The following is a 12,615-nucleotide window of genomic DNA, read 5'->3' on the forward strand; positions in this document are numbered from 1 at the left end:
CACTGTAGCCAAGAAATTAAAAGACGCTTGCTCCTCGGGAGGAAAAGGAGGAAAGCCATGGCAAATCTAGACAGCACACTAAAAAGCAGAGACATCACCCTGTCAGCAAAACTGCATATAGTCAAGGTTATGGTCTTCCCAGTTGCAATGTATGGCAGTGAAAGTTGGATCATAAGAAAAGCTGAGCGCCAAAGAATTGAGGCCTTTGAACTATGGTGCTGGAGAAGGCTCCTGCGAGTCCCTTGGACTGCAAGGCGATCAAACCGGTCAGTCCTAGAGGAAATCAACCCTGACTGCTCTTTAGAAGGCCAGATTCTGAAGCTAAAACTCAAATACTTTGGCCACCTAATGAGAAGGAAGGACTCACTGGAGAAGAGCCTAATGCTGGGAAAGATTGAGGGCAATAGAAGAAGGGGACGACAGAGAATGAGGTGGCTGGATGGAGTTACTGAAGCAGTAGGTGTAAGCTTAAATGGACTCCAGAAGATGGTACAGGACAGGAAGGCCTAGAGGAACATTGTCCATTGGGTCGCGATGGGACGGACACGACTTCGCAGCTAACAACAACATTTATTTCAAATGCTTTCTTAAGTTTATAATTATTTTTTCTTTTATTCAGAGTGGAAGATAAACTTATCCAATAAAGACTTTTCAAATTTATAATTCTGAAGGTCTCTAATAAAGCTATTAGAAAGCCATTTCTGAAAGTGATTAGAGAGTAAGATTTGCAAACTTTGAAAGGATCTGCCCTGGTTGAGAGCAAGATGGTTACTCCCGTCATCTCCTAGTGATCAAATCCATGGATAACCACTGTCCTATGCTCTCCTTAAAAGGTGGAGAAATCTGAAGCACATGTGAGGGGCATCCCATTTTCTACTTCTCTGGAAAAGTTCCAAGGAACCAATCTACTCACTAGTTCCTTGATCTTTGCCATGGTCATTGGTTCTGCTTTTGTGGAGCTATCTTTGGTTTGCCATACCCCACCCTCAGAAGTTTCAACCCAAGGGTCGCGATGGGTCGGACACGACTTCGCAGCTAACAACAACACCCTCAGAAGTCTAAATACTGGATACTTATTTTGAGAAGCAATAAATTAAACTAAAAATTAAATGTACAATTGGCAAAGTATGTATAATATTCCAAATCATAGTTTAATGTTACTGTATATGTATACATGAAAATAAGTCTACAGAAATGATTGATCTGATTTCACTTTGCTGGATTTCTGATTTATTATTTTGTGCAAATCAGGAATAAGCATTTAAAATAATGTATGGTTTCTATACAGGCCAGCTAACCAATCTCCAATTTTGTACTGTTTTATTAACCAATTGATTTAATTTATTCTACAAATGATATGTAATTCACATGCACAAAAACGCAAAGCACCAGATAAACAACTGAAACCTGATTTATTCTTACACTGAAAACAAGAGACCAAGAGGACTTTAAATGGGCTCTGTGCTGTTCAGACACAGAATGCCAGGTCTTGTTGCCCACAAGCTCTCTTCTAATATCTACCAAAGAATGTCAATACAGATAAATATGTTTATTTAAAAAACAAATTTAATGACAATAAACTATCTTTGGGGAAAAATATTTTACCAAATGTTAATATTCTAAATTGATCAGTGCCTTTTAATTAATTTTTAATTGTTTCCTGCTTCCATTTAATATAGTTTGGGACATTACTCACTTGGACAACCATTTGTCCAGGATAGTATAAGGATTCCTGCCTTCGGTTTGGAGTAGAAGACTTCCTAGGTCTCTTCCAAACCTATGATTCTATACTTCAACTGCTATTTAATTTGGTTGGCTGTGATTCAGTTTACTGATTTATGATAGCTTCATGATGACATATCCCTGTGACCTCATCCATATAATTTGCAGGATTCAATAAATATCAGTTTAGATAAATGTGGCCTAGGTCAATGAGGTAAAAAAAACACAAATGGGCAGAAAGAAAAGCAGAAGGGAAGTATGCTAAGCAATTTAAATATATATTCAGTATAATTCTAATGTATATCAAAAATTAGGCAATACAAAACTTAGATAAACTCTTTCAATTCAAACGTATTTAAAATTAAGTGATTCAGTTTACTGATTTATGATAGCTTCATGATGACATATCCCTGTGACCTCATCCATATAATTTGCAGGATTCAATAAATATCAGTTTAGATAAATGTGGCCTAGGTCAATGAGGTAAAAAAAACACAAATGGGCAGAAAGAAAAGCAGAAGGGAAGTATGCTAAGCAATTTAAATATATATTCAGTATAATTCTAATGTATATCAAAAATTAGGCAATACAAAACTTAGATAAACTCTTTCAATTCAAACGTATTTAAAATTAAGTCTATAAATACCAACAGAAGAAAATATTTGTAGCTCAGGATTGAATTTTGGAGTCCTTGATGCTCTCTGAGCTTGATTGTTTGATTACAGAGGTTTTGTTACCAAACTAAGTAACATGATCAGTGCTAGAAGGGAGTGAGGTTTGCTCTCATTTTATGTACTGGTGGCTTGCCCTATCAGCATTGCTGGGCGTGGTCTTAGTTGTTCCCTGATTAGACTGTTCTTTAACTGTTAACTTGTCTGTCAGACAAACAAGTGTAGTGTATTTAACATTAAAATAATAATATAAATTCATGTCTTCGTATCCAAACAAGATAGATCTATCTGCAATATTTAGGAATTTTATTTAAAAGTCTTTAAATGAGCCATATTACAGTGTTCATATTGGAAATCTAAAAGAGAAAAAGATTATTATCAGATAAACTCAAATGAAATAATATGTATTTATGACTACTCACCTGAGGTCTTATAACTTTTACTATATTTTTTAGTGCAGTATCTGGTGATGGAGGAGAGCAGTCAGGTGTTGGGCCTGTTGAACTGTTTCTATGGTTACCAGTACCTGGTGCAGTAATTGCTACTTGAGGTGCATTATCTATGAATAAAAATAGTGTTCTGGTGATTATACATTATTACACAGAATATACTGTGAAAAAAGAAAATGGCTTTAAAGACAAATGATTCAGTATTTTATAATTTGTTATAATTATTAGATTTATAATCCATATTGTTTGCATTCAGGTTGAGATATTCATTTATTGTTTTCTACAAAGCCTGTCACTGATCACAGCTAATGCTTAGCATTTCAATGCTGGAAACTATTCAGGTGGAGAAATAGATTTATGTTCATAGGTTGCCTGTCAAGACTAGAGGGGAAACTGGAAGTATGAGAAGGAAATTGTATTTAGCATTTAGGAATATTAGTATGATACTCTGCTTAAAAATGGATAGGAGGTTAAAAATTATAGTTCTGATATCTTCTGTATAAGAATGCAGAAATATACTAAAGACTTTATAAGTTCCAACAAGTGGTATTAATTAACTAGTGGGAAAAATAGCTTATCTATTAGAACCTTTCTCAACCTCATTCACCAGGATGTGAATTGGTGACTGGACTGCCCCACCAGCCAATTTAATGACCTTTTTAAAAAAAATCATCACTATCACCATTCAAATGAATGTAAGAGTCAAATTAACTGCCTAGATATGGTCTTAAGTGGGAATTTTATACAGAGGAATATAGCCTGGATGTAACTATTGACTCTAAACTAAGACACACAAAAGCTTTATTTAAGTATTTGTATATACTTAAATACTTAATTCATACTTAATTTGTATATACATATAGGCAGATAAGCAGATGGTAGCAGGGCTTTGTGCAGTTCCTCCTTTATGTAGTTCTTGCTCACTCCACTCATGTCCTTGTTAATTTTCATTTGGACTATTGCAGCATTCTATGCATGTGGCTGTCCTTAAATACTACCTGCAAGCTACAGCTATCTAGAATGCTGGATAACAACTTAAATGAGTTTCAGCTGGATTTTATGTATGTATAATTCTTTTATCCTTCTTGATATTGAGGCATTATGACATGTGATTGTTCAGAAATCAGTGCTTTCTCATTTACTGTAGTATAAAAAAACCTGTTCCAATTATATTGACATTCTTGGACACAGGTCTGCAACCCACGGCTCCGGAGCCGCATGCGGCTCTTTCAGCCATCTCCTGCGGCTCCCAGTCCTCTGCCATGTGCAGTCCCCCCCAAAAAAAGTGGGACTAAAAAAGTTCAACCAATCAATTCAAATATGCCGGGTAGGTGCATATCTCGCCTTGGCTCCACTCTTTATTCAAACCCTGTTCTGTGCATGCGCGCATGTATGCGCATGTGCACACATTTTTTTGCGGCTCCCAGTTTTTCCTTTTGTGAGGGAACTGGTTCCGAGTGGCTCTTTCACTGTTTCAGGTTGCTGACCCCTGTTCTTGGATAATATCTAGAGAACAGACCTGCGAGGAGTTTATAAATTGAGCCTTTATGCCATTATACAGTTAAAGACTGCATCTTACTTTTTACTATGTTTTTGGTTTTAATATTTTTGAACTTTAATGACTTTGGTTTAAATATTTTCATTATACATAGATGTGATTTTATGCCTTGGTTATAAATCTCCCAGAGTTTGGTACAAGATCAGCAGCTATATACATATTTTAAATAAATAAAAGACATTTCCTTTCCAAATTATATTCTTCTAAAATATGAAATAGGAAAAGCTACACAATTATAAAAAAGTAGTATTACAAAAAATAAAAATAAAGAAAACATCCAGAACAGTCTCAAGATTACTCTAATGCACAGTTTATTATATGAGGAAAAAATAGCTTATATATAGTAGTCAGACACTGAAATTCAGTCACCGCCTCATTGGTCCTCATTTGTTCACCCCAGGAAAAAATCTTGAAAGTTTATATACTTTGGTCTGGACTGTTCTAGAAACAGGAATGAAGGTATCACAGAACAATGGAAACTGCAATGCTGACAGGAGAAAAAAAGCATTGCAAGCTGTATTGGAGAGGAAGAAAATGGAAAGCAGTGGTTTTTTTTCAAAGGAATTCACAACTATAAAATATTTTTGGAAATTAATCTTTCAAAAAGGTGCAGACACCTGGATGGATATCCATTGTGTGCTGATACAACTCTGACTGAATTGATATTTGTCTCAAGAAAGCTAGGAATGCCCTCTTTTAGTTTCAAATATTTATTAGGACCATATTTGGGAGTGGTGTGAATTTGTTACGCACTAAAACAGCCTCAGGTTAGGCAGCTAAAAGCAGCAATAGATAGCTACATAACTTTTTGTTGTAGTTTACTCTTTCTCACAAGGAGATGGTCTGGAGAAATTGGAACAATAAATATCCTTCTCTCTAAATGCCAAATTTATTAGCAAATACAACTCAGCTGGACCTGTCCTTAATGCTTGTTTGTGCTTCCTGCACAGACATGCATTAAGTAATAAAGTTCCTGCATATTTCTCAAAATCAGCTAATAGTATCAACAAAAAACTAGGTAGCACTAACAGCAATACTTATAAGATCAAAACCAGTAAAACACCTATTTTTGATGAAACTCCTCTTGTTATTTCTAAAGAACAAGGTTTCTTTGTAACTGTTGTATCAAGAAAATCACAGAGACCGTTTTCATTTTCTACAGGAAATGTTTCTGAAGAAACAGATGGCACTGCTTCCAGTGTAGCACTCCTCTTCTTTGGAAAGGCTTCCTGAAAAATAGAAATAGAATTATAGAATAGAGTTGGCCTTGTAGAGGACAGAAGACAAAACTATTTAAAATGGCCATACCGGTATAACGCTACCATACTTACCTGAAAGTCAATTAAAACAATTATAAGGATTTTTAAAATAACTTTCCATTAAAAATAATTTAAGATTAAAGTTAATTTTTAGAGCTCCTCAAATACATCTTTGAAACAAAAATGTATTTATTTAAAAAGCTATCCACGAATGCAACTTAATAATAAAAATTACTATTAAATCATTATTATTTGCATAAATATATATATGTAAATAAAGAAAACAATTGCAACCAGCTTGCCTTCCATAAAAGACCTGTATATTGTGTGGGTCAGAAGGAGAGCTGTTAAGACCCCTCACATCCAGAACACAAACTGTTTCAACTCCTCCCCTCAGAACAGCTCTACAGGGTATTGCATGCCAAAACAACTAGACACACAAAAAGTATTGTGATGAATATCTAATTATTACGGTCCTATCTAATGTCTATGTATATTACCCATGTAGTGTTATAGTATCATTATTTTTCCTTCTTATTATCTTCTTTACTCCCCACTTTTATTGAGATGATGATGATGATGATGATGATGATTCTGTTGTTTTGCATGTAAACTAAGTGTTTCTGTATTGAAGATAAATTCCTTGTGTGTCGAATCATACTTGGCCAAATAAAATTTAACTCAATTCAGTTCAATTCAATTCAAATATCACTGCCTCAACATTTTGCATTTCTTAGAGAATGTGTAAGGGGCATTGTCTTCAAATCTTTCAGAACTTTTTCTATTTCCATGTAGAAAGTTATCTTATTATACACCTAGCTCATATAAACAGAAATTCTATATGTTCTATAGAATTATATGGCCCAATTAAAGTTGTTATGTTCTCTCTTTAGCTCATGTAATCTTCAGAGTCTCACAAGGCTTTATCTGCCACTTAACTGATTTAACATCAGTTGGGCATCTGGAAATATAGAAGATCACTTTTCTACATCTTTTACTATTAATAATAGCAAAATAATTATACTAATACTTTCACTAATAATAATAGCAAAAGAGAAAAATGAAGAGCTATATCCTACTTTCCTTTCCATCTTTAGCAAGATTGCTGCTTCTCAGCTAAAGCAGTAATCTTGAAAGTTTGCATAGGGTTGGATGAAAGGAGAAAGAAAAGAACTTCAACAGAATGAATTTGGCACTATCATTTTTCAGGCTGCAAATTCTGAAAAAAAATCATATTGGAACAAATGAAACTCTTCACAAAAGAAGGTTGCACTGTCCTACATACAGTATTCATGTTGGAAAAAGAGATTTAATGCATTTTCAAGAATATATTAATTGTTGTTTAATTGTTGAGTAATATATTGAAACTCAAATTCTGACATTCATCAGTCTAATTTTAGTCTCAACTAGGAATGATTCAGTTTTCAAACTCTACAAACTAATCTTAAATGCCAAAGCTATCTGAAGAAAAGAAATATTTTACCATATATTAGTTACTTGGCAATAAATAATTGAAACTAGTTCTATCTTAGCTGGTAGTGGTGCATATTAATAAACATGGATAAATTCATCATACATTTGTCAGTGCAAAGGGAAAGTGATTCAGCAAAGGAGCAGCCACTGAAGAAATTAAAACTGGTACTTTTTTCCTTTTTTTCTACAGTTTGTAATATTTTATTAGATTGTAGAATAAAATACAAAAATACAAAAGCAAATAATAGGACACAGTGGGGAGGAAAAAGGGGGGGGAAGTGAGGTGGAGAAGGGAAAAAGAACAGAGTTCCTCTGTTGCAATAGAAGGAAGCATTAACATCGAACCTCAACTTTTTACTTTTCCATAATATTATAAACTAACCATTTCTATAACAACAAATGAATCCAATCAGTAAAACCCAAAATCCTCCCCCCCCCTTTTTTTCTTCTTTAAGTCATCAAGTTTTTGACACCTTGCAAAGCACTGGTTGTACTCAAACATTGTCATGTCCTAAAAGTGGTACAATCTGTGAGAAGGTTGAAAAGCCCTGGTGTAGGTTGTGGCTCTTCTTCTTGTCTCCCAAGATCATTCCCATCTATCATACACTGGTCAAGATTCCTGTTTGAGTTGAAACAATTGATGGCTGGCTTTCATGCTCATGTCCGATTACAGGAGGCATTAAACAATTACAGCTCACTATCTGTAACCACCAAGAGTCTCCTCAGCTCTGTTTAACTTCCTACTTGAATTTTTCATTAGTCCTAAGAACTGTTTTCGGGTTCATCGTGCTAACATTCATTAGGACCACAGTGACATTATCTTCAACTGTATTGAATGCACCATTCATAAACTTTATGGATTCATTTACACTAATCACTATGTTCTAGAAGATTTCCAATCTTTCCTCAAAACATTTGGGAAAGTAGAGTCCCAGACCTGATCCTGTTATCAGCCCTATAGTTGTATAATTCACTGTGTTTCTGGAGGTTTGAAAACTTTTTAATCCGTTTGAAAGATGGCTTATGACGTTTTACCGGCCTAGATCCAGATGACCCTCAGAATGAAGTCATTCTGAAAATGACTTTTGTGGGACAAAGCACCCCTGATATCAGGAGGAAACTCCAAAAATTAGATGCCCCAACTGCCCCCAAAAGCCCAGGGGCTGCATGTCAGCAATTGTGTATTCAGAGCATAGTGTTGTAACAAGCTGTGCTTAATTTGATAGATAAAGAAATGTGTATTTGGATGAAGATAAATCTTTAGCTGTGCAGAAACTATTAGCATAAGAAAGTACATTAGCTATTAAAAGGGGGGGAAATTGATTAGTGTGCGTGTGCCTTTTCTCCTCTGTCTGTGTCAGGGACAAGAGATTGGGAACACCCGGCTTTGCCTTTAATCAAAGAATAAAGCTGTTTCTTTTGCAGTAGCCTCACGTTCAGAGTCTCATTGGGATTGGTTTAGATTCTGAGCTGAAAAACCTTACATCTTTATAAACTATCATCATTTATATTAACACAATTTACTACACTCTCTCAAGTTCTTTAACCTTAGAGGGGGAAAATGTTTTTTTAAACATCCATTTAAGAACTCCTGACTTTTATTTAAAAATATTTCTAATCATTCATATTTTCAAATTTACTTCAGTAATGTAATGTTTAAACAGAAACTACTCAAACACTGTATATAAAAAGAGAAGAAAACATTTTCAAACCCACATCCAATGCTGATCTTTAAAATTAACGCTTAATGTTAGAATTATTAAGGCACATGTTGCTTAATTTACATCTGATTATGTATTTTTGTACATATATAAAACATGGCACTCCTAGTATCATTTCTTGAAGATACCCATGGAACAGAATTTCTCATCAAATTCCATCCAGATCTTAATTTCTATCCCCACCAATAAAATTAGTGTTGACCTATAGACAGAATAAGTCCACTTCTTTGATGCTACAGTAAAACAATGGACACACATAAACACTACATCATCCAGGAAACATACAGATTGTGATGTATACCTATAAGTCTTCCAATCCCCACCCAGAACACATTACCAAATATATTGTCTATAGTCAGGCAATAATAACAGTAGTTCAAACTTTTACTTGAAAGAGATGCTAATAAGATAAATAGGTCAGAATGTACAAGTTTCACATTAGGACTCAAAACAACAATAAAATAATGTATCACAGCATTTTAACCACCCAGGACATTCCATTACAGATTTCATAATAGCTGTTTCAAAACAAAAAAAGTTCACCAGCACAATTGAGCAACAGACTGTTGGTATCAAAGGTTTGTTTCAGGTTTTAGATTTCAGACTACCTCAGAAATGGATTTTTAACACATTGTTAATTATAGAATAATTATAATCTGTCCCATACATGTCCTGCATGTGCAAAACCACCTGTATTCCGCCATTCTTTCCTACCATCAATGTTATGTTTTATGCATCTGATCAAGTGAACTGTAATTCACAAAATGCCTTTTAATGGTATTTGTTAGCCTGAAAATGTGCTACAAGATTCATTCTGATTTTCAGTTCAGGGAGACATTCTCAATAAACATGTATTCAACTTCTAGCACAAAATAGGGTCTGCCCACATCCAGCCAATGAAAAAAAATCTCACAGAGCAGTTGAAAGGGTCTAGAAACAATCCAGCAAAACAGAAGGCTATTGATAGCCTTAAAAACTGAAGGAACAGGAAGAAAATACTCTCAACTTTTTTAAGCATATGAAAGATAAGTATAATCTTTGACAAAGATAGTAAATAGGGGCCATGCTGGACTAAAGACTGAGAAAACTAGTGTCCAAACTGGTGAGCCGCCTAGAATTTGAAGTTCAGTGATCTTAAAGCTGTCTCTCGATACGAAGTAGACTAGACTATAAACTCTATCTCATCCTTTATATTTCTCTACAATTTGTTTTCCCTACTATTTAAGTTGATACAAATACAGGTAGCAAAGATAGACAAGACTTTGTGAACGGAAGCTAGCAATTTCTTTCTTCTATACTTATCTGGAAAATGATTTCAATATCTTTGTCAACAGCCTATACCAAACAGTTTTCTTTTGTTACTCAAGTGTAACTTAAAACCTGTGCTATAAACAAGTACAGTGACAAACTGAGTGGGTAGATGGTAGTTGCAATGTGATTAAAATTTCTAGCAATAAGTAAAAGCACTTCAACATAGCAGTTCTTCTTTTGTTAGTGGCCAGAATAGCTTATTAATCACACTAATATGACTGTGTTATATCAATAAAAAGGCTCCAAAAATACAGTGGTCAATGATCCCAATGCCACTGAGAGATTTAACAGAACTAGGAAGAAATCTTCCATAAAAGCAATGCAATTTCAGTTCCATACCCAAGCTTGGTACCTAATGAAACAGGAGCTAGATAACTGTTTCATCTAGGATTATTTAATAACTGTAGCTGCACCACCCCAAAGTGAAAGTTGGAGACTGGACAAAAGTTATCCAACACATTTTGAATGAGTAGTAGCTTCAACAAACTTTACTTTTCAGTCTGCAGATGCATCCCTCAGCCGCTTAAACTTAAAGGAACTAAGATGGTCAGAGAGCCAATGGGAAGAACAGAGGTTACTGCCAAAAACCCACATCCTTGGAGTCTACAGTATTTTAAAAGATCCCAGATAATATTGTGCAAATGCATATAAATTTACCCCATTTGCCCTTGTCAAAGTGGAGTCTGATGGAGCAAAACCATACAAAAGTAAAATGTCAGTAAAATGTCTTGCAAACTTGTCACAAAACTATGAAGAATTTTCTCCATCTATCTTTTCCTACCTACCATCTTAACAGTGCAGTTAGATGTCATTATAAAGGTGCAATAAAACTGAAATGCTGGCACTTTGCCATCTTTATTGCTAGATGTATTCAGTAATACTAAATCCACATCTTCTGCCACCATAACTTAAAGCATTGCTTCTGATGCTTCATATCCCAGATTTCCTCAATAAACCATGAAACTCCCCCACTGTAAAATACAGGTGGTTTGCTTCTGATTTCTGGCAAAAACTGCCCAATAGCAAACAATGGGTGTTTGCTATGCAGCATTCATTTAACAATCACAGCATTTGCTTAAAATCTGCTGCAGAAAAGATAATAAAAACAGGTCTGGTCATCTCTTTGCCAGGCTCAATTATAGCCTTAAGTTGAGAATTACTGTACTTTATTTGATCAGTGATCAACATATGAAAATATAACACAAAAGTAAAATCCAGTACATAGATGAAATAAAATACTAGCATAAAAAGATAAAATGTAATATAGCTACTATATGTCCAAGTATAAATCTGAAATATTACTGTCAACAAAGGAAAAATACATATTGTCAGGGCTTTTTTCCTCATAGAACGCTCAGAACGGAGTTCCGGCACCTTTTTTGGATGGAACCTTGTAGGGTAGGCAAGGCAGGTTGTATGACATGTGTGAGTTCCGGCACCTTTTTCTTTTACAAAAAAAGCACTGCATATTGTTGTGTAGTGAGTTCTTTGGAGGCAGGAAGCAAGATGAGAGGTTTCAAACAGGAACATTTCTTTATTGAGGCAAACAGGAACAGAACTGAATCAGAGGTTTCTGTGCAGCTACTTATACAGTTGGCCACTAGGCGGCAGCCAATAGGTTTAAAAGAACCTATTCCCGCCCCAGAGCCAACCAATGATCGTCCTGGAGACTGCATGTCTGGGCAGTCAGCGACCATTACACAGACACCCTAATTAAGCAATCTCAAGCAGCATTCAAAAGACACATGAAAACAGTTCAAGTAAAAGGCCCAATACATTACACCCCTCCCCCCTAGAAAGTACACACATTATTAATATTATTTGAGAATAAAGTCTTGTAAATATGGTGGTGGTCTGTGTGACCTTGCAGACCGCCTGGGGGATCCGGCAACTCCCGATCTACCAGCTTGCCCACCGGGCTGGATAGTCCAGGAGTAATTTGTTCACGAGAGTCAAATTGACTCGAGTCCCTTTGGCTGGCCATTCCAGGTCGGCCCAAACCAAAGTCCAATGAAGAAGCAGAGTTAGCACAGTGGCTGTCTTGATCGGGTTGACTTTCCCCATCAGGGGACCCATGTTGCACTTCCAGGCTTCGCCCATCTATGACCACCTCCCCGTTGTACTGACTGGTTGAGTCTTCAGAGCATGTGAACTGCCCTGCTAGGCTGCTGGTTTCTGGCTCTAGGAGCGGACCCATTGTGAGGTCGTCGCTTTGTGGCTGTTCTGCGAACCGCTTCTGCAGCTGATCAATATGGCGGTGCACAACTCGCTCCCCATCCAGAGCCACTTCATATGAGAGAAGGCCCAATATTTTGACAATTTTATCCGGCACCCACAAGTTCCCATGCCCATAGTTCTGGGCCCACACGCCATCACCAACTTGCAACCCCCTTGGAGGCTTTGGGTGCAAGGTGTCTGCTGCCACCCGGTCAGGGTGCAACCTGTCCAGCT

General features: G+C 36.0%; 1 protein-coding gene across 1 annotated transcript in view; it reads right to left on the bottom strand.

Moving 5' to 3' along the window:
- The window catches only part of ANKS1B (ankyrin repeat and sterile alpha motif domain containing 1B), a gene marked incomplete at its 5' end in the record, with an annotated part of 324,360 nt that overhangs the window by 256,458 nt on the left and 55,287 nt on the right, over positions 1 to 12,615 (bottom strand). The window contains 2 exons of the mRNA XM_083366003.1: positions 2,816 to 2,952; positions 5,464 to 5,629. Of these exons, the coding sequence (XP_083222129.1) occupies positions 2,816 to 2,952; positions 5,464 to 5,629 (303 nt within the window). The remainder of the gene's footprint in view (positions 1 to 2,815; positions 2,953 to 5,463; positions 5,630 to 12,615) is intronic.

Source organism: Vipera ursinii, assembly GCF_947247035.1.
Source record: "Vipera ursinii genome assembly, chromosome: 6".
NCBI lineage: Eukaryota > Metazoa > Chordata > Lepidosauria > Squamata > Viperidae > Vipera > Vipera ursinii.